The 23,962-nt window shown below is 48.9% G+C and overlaps 1 protein-coding gene, 1 long non-coding RNA gene and 1 other non-coding gene across 3 annotated transcripts in view; all 3 read left to right on the top strand.

The window, feature by feature from the left end:
* Positions 1-897: 897 nt before the first annotated feature.
* Positions 898-1,894, top strand: LOC136633684 (uncharacterized). Its single transcript, XR_010793282.1, has 2 exons — positions 898-1,074; positions 1,653-1,894. It is a non-coding gene; the product is annotated as an uncharacterized lncRNA (long non-coding RNA).
* LOC136633851 (small nucleolar RNA ACA64) lies at positions 1,142-1,272 on the top strand. The gene has a single exon (XR_010793284.1). It is a non-coding gene; the product is annotated as a small nucleolar RNA ACA64 (small nucleolar RNA).
* A 3,786-nt stretch (positions 1,895-5,680) lies between the features above and the next one.
* Positions 5,681-23,962, top strand: part of TBL3 (transducin beta like 3) — a 38,379-nt gene continuing 20,097 nt past the window's right edge. The window contains exons 1-12 of the mRNA XM_066640563.1: positions 5,681-5,794; positions 7,987-8,038; positions 9,542-9,637; positions 10,339-10,386; positions 12,044-12,185; positions 14,861-14,945; positions 15,997-16,167; positions 17,052-17,127; positions 18,174-18,270; positions 19,607-19,812; positions 20,606-20,747; positions 21,653-21,711. Of these exons, the coding sequence (XP_066496660.1) occupies positions 5,709-5,794; positions 7,987-8,038; positions 9,542-9,637; positions 10,339-10,386; positions 12,044-12,185; positions 14,861-14,945; positions 15,997-16,167; positions 17,052-17,127; positions 18,174-18,270; positions 19,607-19,812; positions 20,606-20,747; positions 21,653-21,711 (1,260 nt within the window). The 5' untranslated portion in view covers positions 5,681-5,708. The remainder of the gene's footprint in view (positions 5,795-7,986; positions 8,039-9,541; positions 9,638-10,338; positions 10,387-12,043; positions 12,186-14,860; positions 14,946-15,996; positions 16,168-17,051; positions 17,128-18,173; positions 18,271-19,606; positions 19,813-20,605; positions 20,748-21,652; positions 21,712-23,962) is intronic.

Genomic DNA, 23,962 nt, shown 5'->3' with positions numbered 1-23,962 from the left:
ACCCGGCATTTTAAGCACACACAAACTTCCATGAACTCTAGCAGGGAATTACTTCCAAGTAACACCCACAGGGACCAAGATGCACACTTAAAAGAGTGCAAGAAAACATATTGCAAATTAAAACTCAAGCTGTATTAGCTGAGATAGACTTCACAGGTATGGCTGGGACAAAAAACCCAAGTGCGCTACTGGATTCGCATATAGTCCAGCATCCCATGGGAAGCAGCCAGGTGGACACATCCACTGATAAGCCTCTTCCCTGTTCCATCCCAGCAAACACAATCCTGAACATGGAAATAGCCAAAAACCCACTGACCAACTGTTCCCCTCTTCTTTTGTCCAAACCACTTCATCACATAGCATGTGGCAGGGAGTCCCACAGGTTCACTTCAGGTTGCACAAAGGAAGGCTATTCTTTTGCCTGATCTGAACCCACTTTTGGGGGGGAGGATCTCCCCCTGCACGTCTACCACAGGGAGAGGTCCTCTCATGTGATACACTGAAATGCTAGCTTTCTGCTTGCAGGAAAGACCCTCGCTTGTCCCCAGGAACCGCGCGAACCTCGCCCTGCGCTGTCAAGCGCTATGGGCCCCTCGAGCGCGCATCTGCCCGCCCAGCGCCCCAAGCCGAGCCCGAGTGCAAAAGACCCCAAAAATATCCTCCTCCCCAAGGGGCCGGGACCCAACCCAAGCCTCTTCAGCCGCCCGGACCAGCACCGCCCTCCCCACGGAGAGGATGGTCGCGGATCCTCCCCACGACACAGCGCGCCGACTTACGTGTATAATAGACTAGAAGGCCGCAAACCGACCGCGAGCGCTATTTATAAGACTCACTTCTCGCGAGAGGTTGACCGCGGGACGTTAGTTCCGCCCATCTGTCTCACGCGCAGGCCCAGAATGCTTGTTCTGGGGTATGCTGGGGGGCCCCGGATCGAGCATGGGTTATAACGTCAGCCCTGAGCACGTGCTGCAGTCAGCAGTGTAAGTTGGAGGGTGTAGCCCCTGGCTGGGCTGGGAGCACGCTCAAGGAGAGCAAAACGCAGAAGGGGTGGAATTTGGTGCGTGTAAGGTAAAGGTAAGCGCTTTGCAAGCTGAAGCTGGGCTGGCCTGGCCTGGCCTGGCCTGGGAGGTTTTTGAAGGGCATAGTCTGAAAATCACCCCGGCCTCTTTTCAGTGCACTGGGGTGAGATAACTGTGCCAACAGCAAAGAGAGCAGAAAGCTTATTGCCCATAAGCCTGAAGTGTGGGCAATAAAACCCATGCTCTGATAGGTGCCACACATGCAGGTGGGAGAAAATGGCTTTATTTATTCCATGGATTTGGTGTCTTAGAATTGCAGAAGCGGAATTGTGAGTTTTTATTCAAAACTTGTGTTATAATTGCTTTAAAGGTGTGCTGCGGTTTGTGATATAAGTGGTATAGTGTTGGGAGATTTGGCCACAGTCATGACCCCTACATCCCCTTATTAAATAACAAATAAAACAGTTCAATTTTTTTAAGACTTTGGATGCTGTGTTTTTGTTTTGTTTTTTTACAAAAAGTGCAAAAAACAGTGTTGTGTGTTTTGTTACCAGGATTGCCTCCCACTTCTAGCTATAAAGAGAAAAAAGTGCTTAACAAAACTCAGGGCATTCATGTCTGTTTCTTTTTCAGCATCTCTGGAGGAGGAGCCATTCTGATATGAGCATCTGGCAAGAACTGGCAACACCATGCATCTTTGCACTCAAAAAGAGAGCTGCAGCATGGGTGGCCCCCAAAAAGTGACTGACTTCAAACTGGAGAAAAATTGCTGTATAGGTTCTGCTCAGGTTTGGACAGAGTTTCTCAGAATGTTTCCAACAATGTAATTTCAGGTCTGCACCTGAGTGAATGAATAAAATGCTATTTTCACATCATTGTATGTTGTTTTTGGCTATGCTGAGCATCTGAGTAAGGATAGCTTTTCTTATAGTGCAATCCTTGTACTGAAGTGGCTCTGGCACTCCCATGATGTTGGTGTAAAGTGTGAGTTGCCCAGCAAATCCTTAACCAGGCTAGCACAAAGTGGGAGGGAGAAACAAGAGCCCAAACAGGGTTAGAGCTAGAGCGGCAACCATGTACTCCCTCAACATTTATGGAAATGCCTAACAGTACCCACCAATAAGAGGATGACATCCTGGGCCACATGTAGAAAGAGTCTATCAATACCTGATGATGGGGGACACCTTGGGATACCCACCAGCCTCAGACAAGGAGGCCATAGCATTCCACAGCACCCTAATCCTGCATAGGGCAAGTTATTAAAGTGGAAGGGGGCTGGTCCAATGCATATGTGACCAGGGGTTCATGCAGGGATGTGTTCTCTCCTTGGAATGAGCTTGGAAAGATTCCAAGTAGACACACCTGGAGGCTAGCATGTGAGCCAGTTAGTGAGAACTCTGGGCAAGTAGATCAATCTCCTGACCTTTTATGGGACAGGCTTCCACATTTGTATCAGCTCATATAATACCCCATGGTCTTCTGTATCCTTGTGAAGTGTCTGGTGGTGGTCTTATGGGTAGATGAGCCCTTGCCTTGAGTCATTAGGAAGGGTATTGAGAACAAAACGGCTAATATTATAATGCCGTTGTACAAATCTATGGTAAGGTCACCTGGAGTATTGTGTCCAGTTCTGGTCGCCGCATCTCAAAAAAGACATAGTGGAAATGGAAAAGGTGCAAAAGAGAGCGACTAAGATGATTACGGGGCTGGGGCACCTTCCTTATGAGGAAAGGCTATGGCGTTTGGGCCTGTTCAGCCTAGAAAAGAGACGCCTGAGGGTGGACATGATTGAGACATACAAAATTATGCAGGGGATGGACAGAGTGGATAGGGAGGTGCTCTTTACACTCTCACATAATACCAGAACCAGGGGACAGCCACTAAAATTGAGTGTTGGGCGAGTTAGGACAGACAAAAGAATATTTCTTTACTCAGCGTGTGGTTGGTCTGTGGAACTCCTTGCCACAGGATGTGGTGCTGGCGTCTAGCCTAGACGCCTTTAAAAGGGGATTGGACAAGTTTCTGGAGGAAAAATCTATTACGAGTTACAAGCCATGATGTGTATGCGCAACCTCCTGATTTTAGAAATGGGTTATGTCAGAATGCCAGATGCAAGGGAGGGCACCAGGATGAGGTCTCTTGTTATCTGGTGTGCTTCCTGGGGCATTTGGTGGGCCGCTGTGAGATACAGGAAGCTGGACTAGATGGGCCTATGGCCTGATCCAGCGGGGCTGTTCTTATGTTTTTATGTTAATAGAGCCCAAGCCTAGCCATATCTACTCAGAAGGAAAACCCATTGTAGTCAATGGAGCTTACTCTCAGGTAAGTGTCCCAGGATAGGATTGCAGCCTGACAGTCCAATTCTGAGCTGCTGTAAGAACAGCCCCACTGGATCAGACCAATGGTCTATTGCAGGGGTGTCCAAAGTTTTTGGCAGGAGGGCCACATCATCTCTCTGACATTGTTGGGGTCTGAGAAAAAAATTAATTTATATTTCAAATTTGAATAAGTTTACATAAATGAATATATTGAAAATAAACTTATATGAATGAATGAAGGTCTGGCCTGTAAATATAAGGTCTATAAATATAAAGGCCTATAAAGGCCTTGCACAAAGCAAGGCTGTCCTTTGCTGACGCTGCTGCATCACAAACGTGAAACCACAAGCACTGGAGGGAGCCCTCATCCCACAGCTCACGCGAGAGGTCAAGCAGTCACCCTCACGCTGAGAGCAGTTGTGTTGGGCCAGTGTGGGCTCCAACAAATCTCCGGAGGACCAGAGGCCCATTGGACACTGGGGGCTCCCTGAGGGCTGCATTGAGAGGCCTCGAGGGCCACAAGTGGCCCCAGGGCTGGGGTTTAGGCACCCCTGGGAGTCTATTCAGTTCAGTCCAGCTTCCTGCATCTCACAGTGGCCCACCAGATGCCTCAGGGAACACACAAGACCTGCATCCTGGTGCCCTCCCTTGCATCTGTCATTCAGTGGTAGCCTACTTCTAAAACCAGGAGGTTGCCCATTGTGGCTTGAAGCTTGTGATGAACTTTTCTTCCAGAAATGTGTCCAATCCCCTTTTCAAGGCATGTAGGCCTTCAGATGCCATCACCACATATTTTCTTTTGTCTGTTCTAGCTCTTCCAACAATTTTAGTGAATGCTCAGTTTTTATCAGCGTGCACCAACAGCCTGCCACCAGCAGGAAGAGAAAACTGGTCACTAACTTGTTCAACTATGTTGCTTGCTGGGTCCCACCTTGAATTCGGGGTTGGAAGGTGGGCCCCAACTTTTGACAAGTTGATGATCACTGTTTCTGAAAATACACAGCCTTATCCTATGTGGGGAAATGAGCCCTGTCCACCGATGCCTGCACAAGACCTTTCCCAGTGCAGCACAGATACAGAATGGACATGCGTGTTGCAGCAGGAGTGCCATGGTGCTGAAATGGCTGCCGCGACAGCCTATGAGCAACAGAGCAGCCACTGGCAGTTCCTTGGAAGAAGGGGCCTTTCATTTCCTTCCCCCAGTTAAGGCAAGCAGCCCCCCAATGGGGCTACTTGATTCTACGGCAGTCCTTAGCTCTGGATGTGGCAGAGCAAAGCTCTGCTGCCCCGCCTCCCCCTGGAATGCTGCCTTCCCCCATGCCCACTCACCTCTCTGCCAGCAAACAATCTATGCAACCACTGAACCGGGGAGCACTGGTAACCCAGTGCTGGATGGCACTGAGCTAGCTCCGGCACTGGGCTGGTGTTGAGGGCTGCGAATGTGCTTTACCGCACGTTTGTGACAGTCACCGCCTCCAGCAGTACGAGCTCAGGATTGGGCTGTAAGGCTCTTATGTCTGGTTTCGGAGTGCATTGCTCAGCTCCAAAGACAAAAGATGTGGGGAACCATCCATGCTGGGGGTGTCAAACGTAAGGCCCGGGGGCTGGATGCAGCCCTCGGGCTCTCCCAGCCACACTCTCAGCTGCTCTCAGCTGCTGAGTTGTGGTGTCGCTGCTGAGTCACCCCTGTGAAACTCCCAAATCTTGGAAAATATTTTGAAGATGTGGATGCGACTCACACATTTTCTTTCTGTCTTTTGCAGCTAATGAAAAAAAGGTGAACAGGGTGTTTTTTGGGGTTGATGACATCACACCTTGCTTGATGACATCGCACCCAGCCCTCAGACCCCATGGATGCTGTACGGTCCGCTGCATGGAAGGAGTTTGACGCTCCTGCTCCATGCCATTGACAGACACCTGTGGGCACAGATCTGCAGGCTGGAGCTAGGGAGGCCTGGGTTCTAATGCCTCACCGCTTCCTACCTTGCAAGGTTGTTGTGTGTATAAAAAGGGGGGCAGAAGCGAGTGCCCAGCCTGGGCTCTGGGGAGAAGAGCCTGCTCTGGGCAGCGCCCTGGACGCTGTTGTCTCCCAGCCTGTCACTTCTGCCAGGGGGGCGGGGCCAAAATAGCCCCCCTTTGATTAGGACACATTTTACCGCAGAACTAAATGGAAGGGGCCCAATTTCCGCCCGGTGTCTAAAAACGATTTCCGGTTTCCTCCCAGTCCAGCGCGCTGAACCGGAAGTGCGACTTGTGGTCGCTCTAGCGCGTGGCGCTCTCTATGGTGCCCCGGCACGGGCGCTCTCTTTGACGTCACTGGAGCGCGCCGCCGCCGGAAGTCAACGATGCTTGACGAAAGCACGTGTGGGTCATGCCGGGAGCAGCACCCGGGAGCGTCCCGGGGCCCGCTGCGGGCTCCGCTGCGACCAGCTCGTCTCGTTCGAAAGTCAAGCTCGAGTAAGGGACGGGGAGCGGCCTTGTCCGGAGAATGGCGGCTGAGGGGAGGGGGCAGCGCGTGGCAGTCTCTATGGCAACGGGGGGGAGGCAAGTGGGCGCTCGGGCTTCGCCTGTCTTGGCGCCACCGCAGGAGCGGGTGTGCCCCGAGTATGAGCAGAGTGCCCTGCCTCTCGCTCACCTGAGGGCGCCAGGAGGCGACTGGGGGCTGCCCTTGTCCCCTCTCCTGCCCTGGGCCTCCCTGCTAGCATAAAAGGACCTCTGTGTCAGGCCCTGGCGCCCGTCCAGGCCGGCTTACCGCCCCCCTCAGGGGCCCGCAAGAGACCTGCTTCCTGGCGGTGGCGTAGCTGGAGGGGGGCGGAGCACTCAGGCTGGCGGGGAGCCTCAGGGAGGCAAGCAAGCGGCCTCTCCCCTCAGAGCCATTCCCAGCGGGGGGGAGCAAAATGGAGCCGTATGGCTTTCTCCCCCCCCAAGGGCTCTATTTTGCTCCCCCGGCCGGGAATGGCTCTGAAGGGAGGGGCCGTTTGCCCACCTTGCTGAGGTTCCCCGCCAGCCTGAGTGCTCCGCCCCCCTCCAGCTGCGCCACTGCGTCCTGGTGCCCTCCCCTGTGCCTGGCATTCTGAGCAGCTCCTCTAGAAGCAGGAGGGGGCACGTGCCTTTTCCTTTATCAGTCTTTCCGGTCCCCTTTTCAGGGCTTCCAGGCCAGGTGCCCTCAGCACATCCTGTGGCAGGGAGTTCTACAGACTGATGCCATGCCAGGTCAAGAAGTAGCTGCCATTCTGAGGTCGCCTCCTACAATCCACCTGCTTCCTTGACCTGTGGCAGGACCTGCTGCATTCTTAGGCACGCTAGTGGGTTTGGTGACCCTTTGGTCAGTGGGGTTGTGTGATGTGCTCGAAAAGGGGGCATAGCCAAAAATGCTTGTAACTACTGTCATTATGCTAAGTCAGACCCTTGGCTTATTTATTTATTTATACATGAATGCATATCCTCCTTTCCACCCTGCTTAAGAACATAAGAACATGAGAACAGCCCCACTGGATCAGGCCATAGGCCCATCTAGTCCAGCTTCCTGTATCTCACAGCGGCCCACCAAATGCCCCAGGGAGCACACCAGATAACAAGAGACCTCATCCTGGTGCCCTCCCTTGCATCTGGCATTCTGACATAGCCCATTTCAAAAATCAGGAGGTTGCGCATACACATCATGGCTTGTACCCTCTAAGCTTAAGGCAGCTTACAAATATTCCAATACAATAGTGCTAAACACATTAAAACAATTAAAGCCATAAAAACAATAAAACACAATTGGATCACAGATTAAAAGTTGGGTGGCCAACTTCAGAGCTCCTGGACCTTTAACAGTTGTGTAGAAGAGGGAATTTCAGCAGGGGCTGCTTCTTGTCTCAGATATGACAAGCTGCACCCGCTGAAATTCCTGCCTTACACAATTGTAAAGGTCCAGGAACCCTAAAGTTGAAAGGTTGGCCACTCCTGGAGCAGGCAGTGAATTACCAAGGGCTTGGGCAGGGATCTTTCCCCATAACTCTACCTGGCAGTCCTACTCATTGAGCCTGGAACCTTCTGATTGCAAAACAGGTGCTCCCTCACCGAGCTACATCTCTCTCATATACCAGGCTATAATGCATGTAGCTGCTAGGCCCAAATTGGAAGTGGGGGAGAAAGAAAGAAAGAAAGAAAGAAAGAAAGAAAGAAAGAAAGAAAGAAAGAGTTAGTCAAAATGTTTACATCTTACTTTCAGGTTCAAAAAGGGACTCACAGAACAGCTAAGAATGACCAACAGATCCAAACAAATCTATAAACTAAACAAACAAAATTGTCTAAATAAAAAAAGCAGAGCTGATAGCAGAAATTAGCACAAAGTAGGAGCTATGAAAGCCTTTGAGCACAACACAGTGAAAATGGTTTTCACCTGATGCTGAAATGTTATGCTGGGGGAGGGAAAGGGGAGAGATGAGTCTCCTGGGGCAGTGCCAACATTTGGGTACCACAACCAAGAAAACCATCCTCTGCATCCCCACCACCTAAGTCTTCAACAGTGTTGGATCTGGTCTCTTGCTACTGTGGTAGGGAGAAATTCTGCTCTTGCAGAATAGCTGTTTGTAATGCAGCTGTGCTGTGGCAAAACTGCCTCTCTCAACTCTCACTGAGTTGGTATTTCCTATACTTTTCAGGTATGTTGAGTCCAAGAGAATTGAGCCTTTCTACACTGGAGGGCGAGTGCAGGTAACACCAAGTTCTAATTTCCTTTCCTGTTGGCTTTGTTAGGTGCAGCTCTGAGGTGCAGAAACATCTGGTTTTCATGTAGTGTTTATCTTACTTGATGGATTTTGATTCTTGGGATTGTTGCATGATGTTGTTTTTGCTCTTTGTTCATGTTTGTTTTAATCTCACACTCATTTGTGTTTCATCATATGATGATAAGTTTGTTTTTGCAAACTGCCTTGAGTTGTCTCAGCAAGAGAGGTGTGGTGTAACATTAAAAAAAGCCTTGCTGGAACAGGGCAAAGGCCATCTAACCCAACACAGTGGCACACTAGCTCCCCTGCAATTAGGATTCAGGGGCATACCTGCCACTGAACTTGGAGGTAGCACAAAGCCATCATGATTAGCTGCTGCCAATAGACTTCCTTATATTTATCCAACCCCCTTCTAAAACCATCCCAGCTAGTGGTCATCAACCCATCTTGTGGCAATGAATTGCACAGGCTAATTATGGGCTGTGTTAAGAAGCAGCTCCTTTTTGTTTGTCCTAAATCGCTCAGCAGTCAAGTTTCATTCATTGAATGTTTGAATTTTGTGTGTGAAAGAGAGACTGTCCACACTGTGCATAATTTTATAGTTCTCAATCATTTCCCTGCCATAATCACCTTATTTCTCATAAAGTCCCAAACACTACCCTTGCATCGCTAGGAAGGTGCTGCAGCCCCATGTTCATTTTGGTTGCCCACTTCTTAACTTTTCCAGACCTACAGTAGCCTTCCTGAGAAGGCAAGTAGAACTATATGCATTATTTCAAATGTGGTCATAACACAATCTTTTATGTAAGCATATTATTTATTTATTTAATTTTTATACCGCTCTTCCTCCAAAGAGCTCAGGGCAGTATACACAGCTGCTTCCCTCCTTTTGTCCTCACAACAACCCTGGAGGTAGGTGAGGCTGAGAGAAAGTGACTGGCCCAAGGTCACCCAGGAAGCTTCATGGCTAAGGGGGGATTTGAACCTGGATCTTCCAGGTCTAAGTCCACTTCCCAAACCACTAATATTACAGTATTAGCAGTCTTATTCTTGATCCCTTTCCTAATTATTGTTAGCATGGAATAGGTTTTCCTCACTCTTGTCACTCTGGGTTGATGTTTTCATGGCGATTTGCATCAGGACCCCAAGATCTCTTTCCTGGTTTGTCACTGACAGCTCAGACCCCACCAGTATATATATGAGAACTTGGGATGTTTTGTCTTGGTATACATTATGCTAATTGTTCCTGGATCACAATTGCCATTTACGGTAGTTGCCTATTCTGCCATTCCCAGTTTGGAGAGGTTCTTCCCAATCTGCTTTGGTTTTGTCTCCCTGAATAGTTTGGTGTCCACTTGGTCACTTCACATTTACTCTGCACATTAGAAAAAGAAAAAAAGAGTGCTTTACATAAGTTGTAAAAGAGTGAAAGTAGAAGTAAACTTCCAGATGAGGTTTATCCAGTTTTTTTTCCTCCTTGTTCTTCTAGATAAGCCAAGATGGAGAATATATGTTTTGTACCTGTGGGAGCAAAATTAACGTACTGGACATAGCAACAGGAGCTCTCGTGCACTGTATCGAACCGGTAATACGACCAAAAAAAAGTGTTTTATCTTTCCAAAGAAGCTGTTGTCCTAATCCTCAGAAAAGCTACTCCTCTTCTGGTGGTAGCTGGTGTACCGCAGCAGCTAAAAGACTGAGCTGTAGCCAGGAGATCCCTGCTTCAAATTTTCTTCCACTGTGATTTCAAATCTCACCACTGCTGATGTGGCCTCAGTCAAGCTGATCGCCCCATAGCCTTTGCTCCTCAAATCAGTAATACAGGAGAAGTAAATCTGGTCCATTTCAAGGGATGGTTGTCAAACTTACTGAAATAATTAATGAAAAGCACTTGCTTACTTTCTATGTTCTTCCACTAACACTGCTGCTGTTCTCTTGTGAATGAGGGAATCATTTGAAGATTTCACATGAAGAAATGAGAAAAGTAATTGGGTCTCAGAGTACGGTCTGGGGATACACAGTACAGTCATTCTGCTGTATGAGGCCTGAGTGTGTCATTGCCTGGGAACCTACTGTCATTTCATTAGAGTTCTTTGATAGAAAAAAGATGAGACGTAAATGTAAGAAAATAAGAAGAACAAAAAATGAGGGGATTGCTCTGTGCTTCTGCAGTGGTGCTGGGAAATGACTCCTTAATACATTCTATTGAGCAGTTCATAAGATTGACCCTTGTGGTACAAACCACTTAATTGTTTTTCTCTGTTTTGGGTCTGTCTGTCCTCCTAGAGTGATCAAGATGAGATTACGGCATTTGCTCTGAGCAATGATGATGAGGTAAGTGATCATAGCATTGCGGAGCAGCGCTCCTAGAGCAGGGAAGAGCCAGGGGGCTCATGGTGGATAGAATGGGGTACCACAGTAGAAAATACTGAGCTCAGCCCATCGTGTTTCTCCTGCGCATTTCCCGCCAAAGCGAGTGGGGGGATCTGTGGTGAGCCAACTTCGCCCATGAGAGATGTTTCTGGTGCATTGTGCCATTTCTGCCTGGCATATTATTGAGCTAATCTAAGCAGCATTCACTTAGTCTCCTGTGACTTTGCTCTCCTGACAGCTACTTCCTTGTGCCCAAGTAGGGCTAGCGATCTGGTGGTCCACGGGTCATAATTGACTCACAAAGAGACCTATCAGGCCCCTTAGTCTGAACAAATTTGACTATATGTTCCTATGGTTCCCTTCACCCTGGTAGTCTGGTTATACAGTGGGCCCTTGGTATCTGCAGAGGATTGGTTCCAGGACCCCCTGCAGATATTGAAATCCACAGATGCTGGAGTCCTGGTGGGGGCAGGGTTGCAGCGCTGCAGTTACTTACTTGGAAGTCTCGCTGGGCCAGTAGCCCACTCTGTTGGTCTCCCCATGTCTCAGAATGACATGACTGGAAGTCACAGGCGCCGATTGGAAGTAGCTTCTGGTCACATCAAGAGGCGAAGCGTGGGGGGGGCATCTGCAGTTGCTGGAATCTACAAATACTGGAGGATCCACTGCATGGGCATAATATCTATGAAACTTAGCCTGAATCCTAAAATCTATCACAGTGGAGTAGGCAGTCTAGAAGGAAGGAGGGGGAACATGTGTTTTGCCTCTAAATTAAATGTTAACTTGCACTCCCACTGAAATCAGCTTAATATTGCACTGGCATCAGGGCCACTAGGAAGGACGGGGGAGGAAGTCTGATGTGTGCCCCATTTTCCAATTTCTGCCATGTTTAGAGCCTTCCACTGGCAGAATTGCACCAGCAAAATAGGTCTGCCAACCCAAGCTAGGGAATCTTCAGCATAGCACTGGCACAGGAGGCCCCAGCTGCATCTTGCCATGAGAGCTGGCACAGATGGCTACTGCCAAATCCTGAAACCCCGAGCCAGGTTTGCTCTCTGAAGGTGTGGATAGACTGCCTTTTGTGTTCTTGTGAAAAGGGGAAAAATTACAGTTTGGCCCTCCTTATCCACAAGTTTAGGACCTGCACATGTGACTTACCAAATCTCCCAGATGCTACCAGAGATCCTCTGAATCACCCCCTTCCCCATGGATTCTGCGGGTTCTTTATCCGCAGAGGGTCCGGGAATGGATCCCCTTTGGATACTGAGGGCCAACCTGTATGCATCCTAGCTGCGAGGTAGAGAAAGGTGTTCTTTACTCAAATATTACAAAACCAAAATGAGAGATGTCATTGTCAGAGCTGTCTTTATCTGTGTACCACTTTTCTGTACACCAGCATGCTTAAAGTGATTCACTGCAGACAAAATAGCAAATTTAAATAGACTGTTGAAACTGCTTTAAATAGGGAGTTGCTTATGAGGTACCTGGATAGAGAATGCCATGTGCACCCTTAGAATGCAGTTGTCCATCCCTGGCTTGATGGCATTGGAAGTTATTGTCTGCCAGCTGGCTTTGGACATTTCCCTTTAATTGTTTCCTCTTTTGCTTCTCGCACCAGATCCTTGTGACTGCCAGCCAGTCGCTGCTGCTGCAGCAGTGGGACTGGCCATCGGAAACATGCATTCGCACATGGAAGGCCGTGCACACATCTCCCGTGGCCAGCATGGCATTTCACCCAACGTCAGCCTTGCTAGCCACAGGTATGACCCAGTTTCTGCAGAATTGGTCTGTTGTGGGGGGCAGGTGTCATCTCTGAAGCATCTTCTGCTGTTCTATAGCAGGGGTCGGCAACCTTAAACACTCAAAGAGCCATTTGGACCCATTTTTCAGAGGAAAAAAACCTCGGGAGCCACAAAACCCTTTTGACATCTAAAATGAAGATAATACTGCATATATAGTTTTTGCTGGGGATAAGAATAGGCCCTCAGTTTGGCTGTACTTGTCGTAAGAGGCAACTAATCAGCCACCGGGTAGATGGGACTCGTCAGCCTGGGAAGGCAGCTCATCTGAGAGAAGGAAAACTCTGATCCCAAACCTCCACTGCCTTGTGGCTACATCTAGTTATGGAAAAGGCTTCAGGAGACAACCTCGAGGCAAAATCCGGAGCCGGAGTCCCTGAGGCAGTTCATGGCTGAACACAGTCACGTTCTGGCAACTCCTGCGACGCAGCTGGAACCAACCATATTGGCTTCTGCCTTTCCATTGGACCATTCCAGCGACGTGGAGAGGGGGGATTTGCTGCATGGGTAACAGCCTATCCTCCATACCTACTTTACCCAGGCTTTGCGCACTGGAGAGGACACTCTGTTCCAGAACCACCATTCAGAGCGTGACACCATAGTCTTCCGAGACTGAAGGATGCCAACAAGATAGTTTTTTTTAACCTTTATGCTCTTATAGGTCCCATTTTTATAATGCAGCTCCCTCTTGTAGCCTTTAGTTAGTTTTGTCATACATTCTTGTCCTGTGTTTTCAGATGCCTGGTCCTCTATGGTGTTTTGCCCGATTCCAAGGCCATTATCTGCCTGGAGAATTATGCCCACTTTAAGCAAATTAGCTCCCCTTCTTTCCCCCAACAAATGACCCTGGTTCTGCCCTGCAGTCCTGCTGGACCCCACCTCCAGGGTAGCTCGCCTGTTCAAGCTGCAGAGGTCCTCTCTCCTGCCAGCAGCCTCCCACCACTACAGCAGACCCTGGGTTGTCAGCAGGTCTTGGGCACAGCAGCCACACACCAAACTCCAGTGTCTCCAGCAGTCCATTAGTCACAAAGTCAGTCAGAGTATCCAGGGCAGAGTCCAAAGTCAATAAGCCAAGTCACAGTCCAAGGTCAGATTCCAAAGTAAGTCAGAGTGTCAAAGTCAATAAGCCAAGTCAGTCTCCTTCTCCAACCCACACCCTCTTCCTGCCTCAGGTGTTCCTTATATCCCTGAGGGCCCTATTGCCTTCAAGTGGCTGCAGCTGTGCAGCACGCTCTGCTGGATGCCCAGGCCTTACCCTTAAAGGGGCCACTGCTGACACCACATCTACCTCCTCACCAGATCTTCTGCGATTCCAATACATATGGTGGTCGTGACATCTGCTTATCTTACATGGATACTAAAGAACTCCCCCCACCTTCCAGAGGCACCCTGCTGGAAGGAAAAAAGGACAGACTCCAGAGGTGGGGAAGAGAAGAAGCCAGAGCTTGGGGGGGGGGGAAGGTGGGGGGGCAGCCACAGGCCAGCTTCTGCCCTGCCTGCCTGCCCTCCTTCACTCAGGCTGCAACCCTCTCCACACTATCCTGGGAGTAAGCCCCATTGACTACAATGGGACTTCTGAGCAGACAAGTTGGTTGGAGCTCTCAGGTTGCAGTGCTCTCCACACTTTCCTGGGAGGAAGCCTCACTGACTACTTGTGAGTAGACCTGCATAGGAGGGGGCTGAGGCTGCAGCCTTCCACACCTTCCTGGGAGGAAGCCCCACTGACTACAGCGGGGCTTACTTGTGAGTAGACCTGTACAGGAGGGGGCTGAGGCTACAGCCCTCCACACCTTCCTGGGAGTAGCCCAGGGACTACAGTGGGGCTTGCTCGAGAACAGACCTGCCGGGCGCAGGCTCCCACTCACCCGTCCTTGCGCTTGGCCTTGAGCAGGCTCCAAGGCTGCCATCCCAAGCACCCTTTCCTGGGAGTAAGCTTCATCCACTGTAATGGGGCTTACAACTGAGTAGACACGCATAGGAGCAGGCTCCAAGGCTGCAATCCCAGGCACCCTTTCCTGGGAGTAAGCCTCATCTGCTGTAATGGGGCTTACTACTGAATAGACACACAGGATATCTCCTCTGCTGTGGAGGAAAAGTCTCTCCTTGCACTGAGTGGGGACCTGCTCAGGGAAAGGCAGGCTGCAAGGGCTCGCAATGGCTGAGGAGGAGGGCGACCTGCTGGAGAGTTGGGGAAGGGAAAAACAGGGAGCTTAAGCCTGCAGAGTGGGCAAAATTGAAAAGGGAAACCAATGTGGGGCAGGAAGGGGTGAAGGGAGAGGAGGGCAGTGAGCTCAGGGGGTGGAGGGAAGCAGCCTGCCCTCCCAACACAGGCGCCTCCTGTCACCCCCTTTGCCACTTTCACCCAGAGGAGCTGCGGCAGACAGCTGAAAGAGCCGCATGCGGCTCCAGAGCCGTGGGTTGCCAACCCCTGTTCTATAGGAAGAAAAACAGCTTCTTCCTGGGACTGGTGGGTGAGAAAGGGGAGTCTCCTGGGTGATTTGTTCCACACCTAGTGGATTCGTCCCACGCTTAGTGGGGATTATTAGTGGGGGCCTACAGGCTCATACTTGGCTAAGTTCCACAAGGATCTCTTCATTAAGCTGGTAGTTCACTTCCTGTCTCCTTTCTCCTGTCAGGTGGCTGTGATAGCACCATCAAGGTCTGGGATATCACCAATGAGAACTGCACGCACAACCTGAAAGGCTCATCAGGGCTTGTCAAGTAAGGACATCAGTCTCCTAAGTGCCTTCTCTTAAACAGGAAAGTTTGTTCCAATATCGCAGGTTGCAGAGCAGCATCTTGTGGGGCTCACCTGCTCCAGTTCAAAAGGGCATGCTGTGTGGTGGCAGGCCCCATGCCCCTTCTGCCCATCCAGAACCACCACATTGCCTGGAGTTTCCTGTATACAATACTATGATCAAACAGCATGGTGGAACTTTGCTTTGTTATGAGTCTTGTAATGTAACTCAGGAGGCCTGAACTGGGATTGAGCTAGAGCACTGGTTCTCAAACTGTGTGTCTTAGCATCAAGGGCTCTATAGTGAACTTGCAGGGGCACTGTGGAATATCCCCAGTGGCCTCTTCTTACTGGCTTTCCCAGGTGGTGCCAGCTTGAATTACATGAGATTCAAAATGGCGGTGGCCAGGCGATGGGTGCCAGGGTGACCATGGTAAGAGATCTGGGATGGTGGAGTGGTTTGGGAGTTGAACTTAGACCTGGCAGATTCAGGTTCAAATTCCCACTCAGTACCAAAACTTCCTGGTGAGCTTGAGCTCTTTCAGTTTCACCTACCTTGTAGGGTTGCTATGAGGACAAAACGGGGCGGGGGAGGAACCATGTACACCACCCTGTGCTCCCTGGAGGAAGGATGGTATAGAAATGTGGAAAATAAGTTTGGGAACCCTTATTCAGACCTATGTCCCCAACATCTAAGAAAAAGGCTTCTCTCAGCATGACTGTTCTTGGTTGATGTGAAGGTTGCACTTTCACAGAGCTGGAGAAGCAAAAAGATAAGTTTTTCCCCCTGCTCTCAGAGTTTACAGTGTAAGTTTGGAGTTGGGGAAGACAGAGGAGGAGGGGGGGGTAGTTAGGCAAACGCATAAGAAATGCAGATATATTTAAAGTTGGGGTGAGGACTTGACTTATCTTCAAGTTCCAGTTATTCACAAGTAGAGCACCCCAACCTTTCTGGCTGTGTAGCTCAAGCTGGGCAGTTTTTACTCACTTTCTAAGAAGGCCCTTGGCCTGCTTTTGGTCTGTGTCCCTCCCCAGCATTGTTACGTTCCATCCAGACCCTGATAAGCTGCAGCTCGTCTCAGCCTCCACGGACAATGTGATTCGGGTGTGGGACCTGAACAGCAGCCAGTGTGTCGCCGAGCTCAAAAACCACTACAGCTCCGTCACCTCCCTGGCATTCACAGAGGACAACAAGACACTTGTCAGGTGGGAGCAGAGACATACCCCACCAATCAGGAGAGGAGCATCTCCTACCATTCAACATTTTCAGGTTTATGGAGTCTCAGTTTACAAGGAGTTGCTTGTTATCAAAACGATTTATAGCCATACAGCAACTATTTGAGGTTAAGTCACTGCGGCTGTTTCCATTTCACAAGCACGAAACAGAAGGTAGCCACAAATTGCATGCCCATGCCAAGACCATACTGTTGGTCATGTGTAGAGGTATAAAAACACCACACGTTTGTGTTTATGATATTTTCCAGAAATTATAATAGATTACGTTTTTAGTTAGAAATACTACTGTGGTTGCATCTTCTGACAGTATCTCGCCTGTCTTATATCGCCTGCCTAGTACACTTTTAAAGCATTTAAAATTAATAAAAATTAGAACTTGGAATCAGAACTTAGAATAAAAACACATTACACCACTTTCTGCCTTTTGAAATCTGCAAAAAAAAAAAATCATTTTCAAACACTTCTAGTCATGGCAAGTCTTAAACTCAGATCTCCCAGATCCAAGGCTGGACTGCTTCTTGCTGCCTTGTATCCGGGCCACGAGGAGATGGGTCAGATGGTTCCTTCTGTACTTGAGCTGCTTCACCTGTAGAATGGGTGCCATAACAGTGCCCATTCTCATGGCTCAGCCTTTCTTGAGCCTGCAGTTGGACCAAGATTCTTTGGTTCGAAGTAGCAGCAACTGTTACCCTGCGCATGCCCAATCTTGTCTGATCTTGGAAGCTAAGCAGGGTCAGGCCTGGTTAGTACTTGGATGGGAGACCGCCTGGGAATACTGGGTGCTGTGGGCTTATATCATAGACTTTCGAGACTGAAGGTTGCCAACCAGCTAACAGTGAGTTCCTTGATTGCAGCGCCGGTCGTGATAAAATCTGCACCGTGTGGGACTTGGAGACGAACAAGATCCAGAGAGTCATCCCTGTCTATGAGGTAATGTTTCTTTTTGCGCCTGCCTGGTTCTGGTGGGGGTTGAGCTGTGAGGAGATGAGACTAGTTCTCCAGAGAGACTAAGGTCCTCCTTCCTTGTTTGCGGGTCTTGGGGAACCGCATGCAGCTGCCCTTTGTGCCACCCCCTTTCTTATTAAGCTCTCAACTGTATGTACAAATAGTTGATTCAGTTTAACAAACCAGCCTCTGGTCCTGTTGGCTTCAGGGGCTGGTCTGCAGGGTGTGGGATTTCAGAGTAAACAAACAGCCTTGCCTGGATTCCCTTGAAGGTGAAGTGAAAGGGAGAGGTCTGGGGGTGGGCGTTGTAGAAGCACATAATATCATTTGCCTGTCTTGATGTGGACAACGCTATGGGCATCTTTCACTCGCATCACATTAGCAGAATTTTCAAATGCCTTGGCCATTTGGATGCAGAAGGAAAATTTCTTGCACAGCAAATGACTTTTTTACACTTGGGAGGAGTATCGTCCTCCTCTTTCATTACCCACGGTGGTCTTTTGAAGTCTTCCACTGTTCATTGTCCCTCTTGCTGCCTTGAATGAGGCATACAAAATTATGCATAGAATGGAGTGGATGGAGGGATGTTCTTTTCCCTCTCTCACAACACCAGAACCAGGGAATATCCATTAAAATTGAGTGCTGGGAGAGTTAGAGCAGACAAAAGTCATCATTTCTTTACCCAGCATGTAATTAGTTTGTGAAACTCCTTTGCCAAAGGATAGTAGTAATGGTGTCTGGCCTAAATACCTTTAAGAGGGGATTGGGCAGATTGATGAAGGAAAACTCCATCACAGGTTACAAGCCATGATGGATTTGTGGAGTGCCCTGGTTCTAGAAGTAAGCTATCTACGATATGCCAAATCCAAGGTATTGGCAACAGGATGCAGGTGTCTTGTTGTGTTGTGTGCTGCCTGAGGCACCTGGTGAGTCACTGTGTGATACAGGAAGCTGAACTAGAGGGCCTTATCCTTTGGCTTAATCCAACGGGGATCTTCTGATGTTCTTATGCCTTATTTCTCCACCTTAAGACTGTGGAATCAATGATCTTGTTACCTGAAGGAGGCGACTTCTCGCAGCTGGGGGTGAAGCAGCAGAGTGTTCATGTTCTTACTGCGGGAAGCAAAGGTGAGCCAAGCCCCTGGCATGTTCTTTCCTTGCAGCCTTAGGAGGGAGCCAGGCAGCGCCCTCTCTCAGCTGCTGGCTATCATGACATCCAGTCCTTCTGGGGACTCTTCCCTGCTGGAAGACAGAGATCCGTGGGGAGTCGGAACTGGATGAGCAGAGATATTGCAGGCGTAGAGAGTGATTATCATGTTGTCCTGAATGTTTAAATCTTATCCCCAAGTTAGAAGAAAACCTTGTGCTTTCCAAGGTTTCTCTTCCAGTCATGGTGTCTAGAAATTTGTCTAAGAATATTTATAAATAAAGTCATGCTTCCAAGGCTGTTGTACGTCCACACAATTGTATAGGGTGAAAAGCATACCTGCCCAAGATGTGTTATTGATCCCCATCACTTCTTCGAATTGGCTGCTTTTCTAACCATTCTATATAAGTTTGATATATACACACTCACCTCAAGAACAGTCTGCTCCCACAGGTGTTCACCCACTCGTTAATGTCCTCACGTGAACATGCAGAATCCTGAGGTCATGTAACTTGTTCCTGGCTGTGTTCTCATATTTGTGTTGTATTTTCACTCGATTGTGTGCAATTTTAACATTGGTGTAAACTTCTGTAAGGTTGTAGTGATAATGCAGCTGGAGAGATTTTTTTTTTTTTAAAGAGCTGTATAAACTTGGATTCTAAGATGAACGTACTCTGCCTGCTAAAATCCACAAATTCTATGTGGTCTGCTATACTGTATAGCTCTCTCCTTTTCAGTGGGGCTGAATCTGTTGGGATTGTTGGGTTTGTTTGTGTATTTAAAAGATTTGTATGGCCCTTCTCCCAAAACCGAAAGCAGAGAGTTGAGAATGGTTGAGTATAGCTGCTCCTCCGTTAGCATACAAGGATTTTGGCTAGCACAGTGAACCCTTGGAATCTGTGGAGATCGATTCCAGGATCCCCACAATTCTGCAGATAATGAAATCCATGGCGGAGGGGTCTGCATGGAACTATAATTGATTACCTGGGAGCAGCACCAAGCCCTCCAGAGGTTGCATGTAGCCTCCCCTTGCCTCAGAAGGCCTCGCAGATGCGGCTGGGGGTCGCATCTGGGAGGTCCTCTGAGGTCCTCCAGCAGCGGGCTCAGAATCAGCAGATATTCAGATCCATAGATGCTGAGCCCATTCGTAAGGAGGGCCCACTGTATTTGTAACCAGGGGAAGCCTGCCTTTAAAGTATGAAATGTTTAGAGCTGCATATGTTTAGAGCAGGTCTCATTTCCCTGCAAGCCTATGCTTCAAATCTTGTCCAGTTCTCCAAACACTGACCAGCAACTCTATCGTGTCCCCTGCATTAGGGATCCTCCAGGTCTGGGACGTGTCCTCAGCTAACTGCGTGCACAGTCAGTCACTGCCCTATCTTCTCAAAGCATCCTTGGAGGATGTTGGGGAGCATAGTCTTATGCACTGTGTTCTGGTGCCTGTGAAAAGTGAGGTCATCACCGTGAATGCTGACCACAACATTATCTTGTACGATGCAAGGACACTGGAGCCCAAGAAGCAGGTATTTGTCCATGGAATAAAGACTGCCAGGGGCTAGAATGCCATTGAGGGGAGGTGAACATGCAGCAGGGCCATGTTGATGGATCTGGAACTGTGGGGAGTTTTTCAACTTAGGACAAGAGTGACTAAAATGGGGCACGATCAAGGCTTATAAAAAAGTATGCAGTGCAGCGAGACAGAGAAGCTGTTCTTCCTCTCTCATAAAGTTAGGACCAATGAAAGGGCATCCAGTGATACTGGCTGTCAGGGGATTTAGGTAAGGCAAAAAGGAGAGGACTTTGTCACACAGCACCTAATTAGCATCTAGAACTCACTGCTGCAAGGGGACACATGGGTGATTTAGGCACAGTGGCTTCAAAAGGGGATTAGTTCTATTCATGGGGGTGGAGGAGGTTCTTGTCAAGATGGCTACATGCTGCCTGCAGGTTCAGAGAAAGCATGTCCCTCAATATTAGCTGCTGGGGAGCAGTGATGAGAGAAGAGTCTTGCCTTCCTTGCAGGCTACTGTCCTTTGCTATTCTTCTGGGCTTCTTGGAAGCCACTGGTTGGCCACTATAAAACAGGATGCTGGAAGAGATGGGCCCTCTTCGATCTGATCCTGCAGCCTCTTATGTCATCCTTCCTGGAGCCTGACCATTTTGCCTGTCTGTCATGCAGGCATGCGACCTTGCTTCCTTTGTCATCTTTGTGTGGGGAGGGGTTATTTGCCCTCTTCCCTGTGTTCTGGGGCTCTTCTTCAGCTAGCAATTTCTTCCCTAGGATAGTTTGCTCTTAACGCTTTTTTCCTCTTGCAGTTTTCAGGTAACAATGGGGAAGTGTTAGATGTTCGGTTCATTGGCCCAGGAGACTCCCACATCGTGGTCGCCACCAACAGCCCCCAACTGAAAGTGTTTGACGTGGCAACGTCTCACTGCCAAATCCTACACGGCCACTCAGGTAGGTATTGGAGCGCTTCTGTTGCTTGATAGGAGTTGCCTTAATATTGACTCGGGCTTATTGCTTAAATAGTTGCCATAGCAGGACATACGAATGCATGAAGCCAATTGATCTAGAGTAAGCCTAGCATTCCATCTAGCTCAGGGTTGTGTTGTGGCTGAGGGAGGCTCTTCAAAGGCTCTTTCCCAACACCTTCTACCTGTTCTTCATTGGAGATGCTGAGCTGGTAGGCCTGCGTTCTGCCAGGCTGCAGCCCCCAAGACTTCTGCAACCGGGCCAGAGTCTTTTACCTTCTGTTTGTGTTGCCAAGGCACAAAGGAAGTATTGTGTATAAATGCATGTCAGTGTGGAAGAACTAGGGATATTCATTTCTCTTGGTGAGAGTTTCCTGTGACAGTCAAACAATGTTGTGTTTAACACGTGAGTTTGACTGTCACAGGAAACTTTCACCAAGAGAAATGAATATCCCTAGTTCTTCCACACTGACATGCATTTATACACAACACTTCCTTTGGTCAATTAGATGTGTTAATGTCTTGAGGGGGTGACAAGAGTGAGAGATGCTAAAGCAGCTTAACAAGGTGAGAGTTAAAGATGACAGCAGTGCAAAATACAGGCATCCCTTTGTATTTGCGGATCCAGTATTGGTGGATTCAGTTATCTGTGGATCCGGTGGGCCCCCCACGCCCATTACATTGCCTTTGTTTTTGTTTAATAGTGCTGGCATTTTCCTTGTCAGCTATCACCTTGTCTGTTTTGCGACCCATAGTTTAGGAACCACTGGTCTACAATCAGATGACATAGGAACACAGGTCGCCCACCTTTATGTTGATCACCAGTTCTGCATGCCAGAATATCGCCACATCACAAATGCCTATTTTTTCTTTTTGGTTTTGTTCTAACAGACACTGTTCTTGCCCTGGATGCCTTCCGGAAGGGGATGATATTTGCAAGCTGTTCTAAGGTACTTCTCAGTTGAGGGTTTTGTGTTTTTAATTTACTGTTTATCTAAATCAGGGTTAGGGGCTCCAAGACTTAACCCAGGAATCACGAAGTCTGAGACTGACCCTTGGCCTAGATAGCCCCTGGGGACTGTGTCTGCTCTGGAGGCAGCAGAAGTGTAAAACATGGTACCCAGACATGTGATGGGCAGGATCCTATTTAGCTGCTGGGGGGCTCATGTTTGGCCTCGGCCTACTCGAGAGTGTCAGATCCATCTTAAGGCACCCAACCCCATCCAAGTAACTGACTCCAGAATCCCAAGGCTTGGACAACCTGCTCCTCTCATCTTGGATTTGGGACTGCCACCCCAGCCCCATCTTGGCCCTGAGAATGGGATGTGCCATTTTTGAAGGCAGGAAAGCCTTAATTCACAGACATAATGCCTGCTTGAACTAGTCTACAGAATACACCATAGTTTCACTTGTCTGCCTTCTGGAAATTAAAGTAAATGTTAATGCTATGTAGGAATTTTATCCTGTCGGCCACAAATTCTAGTCTGGTCCCATGTGATTTGGGGCTTCTATAACTGGAACTCTCACCACTCTTTTGTGAGTGTTCAAAAAGCAAGTGCCAAATAAAGCGAGATTTGGATTATTTGCCCATGTACACATTTCTTAACCTAAATAATTCCACACTGACAGCAAGGTGGGGGGAGTGGAATTTAAGTCTGGAAATTGATGAGGGGCTTAGACCCACCCACAACCCTCCTTCAAGTCTGCCTGATGCAACCCTGCTGAGTGTGCCGCCACCAGCAGAGTTGAGGGGGATGGTGACTAAAAATTGGACCTTCTCGATGGTGGCTCCTCATTTGTGGAATTCCCTCCCCCTGGAATTAAGAACAGTTCCCTCTCTGAAGACATTTTGGTGGGACCTCAACACCTTTTTGTATTTAGGAAGACATGTTATTAACATTATGGGCTGGCATTTTTACAGTTATACTCTTGCAAGAAAGAGAAAGCATTGAGAGTTCCAGGTGTAGGAAGTCCTGAGTGTGGGCCTTATTTTGCAGACCTCAAAGGCCAAGTGGGACAGTTCTTCCACTAGCACCCCATTTCTAATTGTGTCCTCCGTTTCTCCCCAGTGTTATGTGGAATTGGCAGAGAACTGCATGTCACCCCCCTTCTCAGGGTGAAGGAGCAGGTGCAATTTCTGCCTCTCTCCTAGGAAACTAACTGGTGCTGCTCTATAATTGCCACCTTTGGGTAGTTGCCAACCTCTGCTTGTTTGATGTTGGGGCGGTATATGCAGTTGGGCTGTTGGCTTTAACTTCAAGTTTAGCTCAGGAGCTGAGAAGCATCCGAAATATGTGGACCATCCAAGTGTTGGATTAATGGGAGTATTGTTTGTGTGACAGCAGATGTTCAGGAAGGCTGCTTTGAAGGAGTTCAGAGGGCTGTTTGATACACTTCCAACCTTTGCTGCTACCGCCCGCAGAAGGGTTTGGTGCCAAGCCGGGGCCCTCTTCTGGTTGCAGCCCTCCGCATCACACCACAGGGGCATCAAAGTTTCAGTTCCAGGCTTCCAAAGCAGGCTGTGGCTTCTCTACTTCTGGTTTTGCACCTCCTGTTTACAGAGTGTAGGGGCCCAGAAAGTTGTGGTTCTGAACCATGTTCTTAAAAACAAGCGGTTTTCAAGTCGGTGTGGATGAGACATGTTTGAAGCTTGCCTTCAGGGCCTATGCTAGAGGCAAAGCCTTGTGTTGCAGCCCCTTGGTGTTGAGCACCTCCTCAGCCATGATACTGGAGCTTTAGCGGTTGGCTCAGCCAGTGCCTGACCTGACTGACCCCTGCTTGCCTCCCTCCACCTACTAGCACAATACAGTGGGCCCTCAGTATCGCGAGGGATCTGTTCTAGGACCTCCTGCAGATAGCAAAATCCATGGATAATGAAATCCCTAGGGGCTGGCACAGCACCTGGGGGCCATTCTTGGCCCTCCAGAAGTCACATGCAGCCTCTAGGCCTCTTCAGAAGCCTCCAGTACATGATAGGAAGTCAGGAGGTCCTCTGAAGCCCTCTAGCCACGGGCTCCGCATCTGCAGATACTCAAATAAGTGGATACGGTGGGCCCACTGTGTACTGACTTGGAGAGGAAACAGGAGGTGGGGACTGGAGCAGATGGTATCCATGTTTAGAGGTCTCAAGGACGAGTTCCTGGCTCAGGTAGGAGAGGTAGAAGCACTGATAATAGCTGGGGTAGGGGGAATTGCAGAAGG

The sequence above is a fragment of the Tiliqua scincoides genome, chromosome 13, assembly GCF_035046505.1.
Source record: "Tiliqua scincoides isolate rTilSci1 chromosome 13, rTilSci1.hap2, whole genome shotgun sequence".
Taxonomy (NCBI): domain Eukaryota; kingdom Metazoa; phylum Chordata; class Lepidosauria; order Squamata; family Scincidae; genus Tiliqua; species Tiliqua scincoides.
Note: the sequence above shows the minus strand (reverse complement) of the source record. Positions and strands in the feature narration are given on the sequence as shown.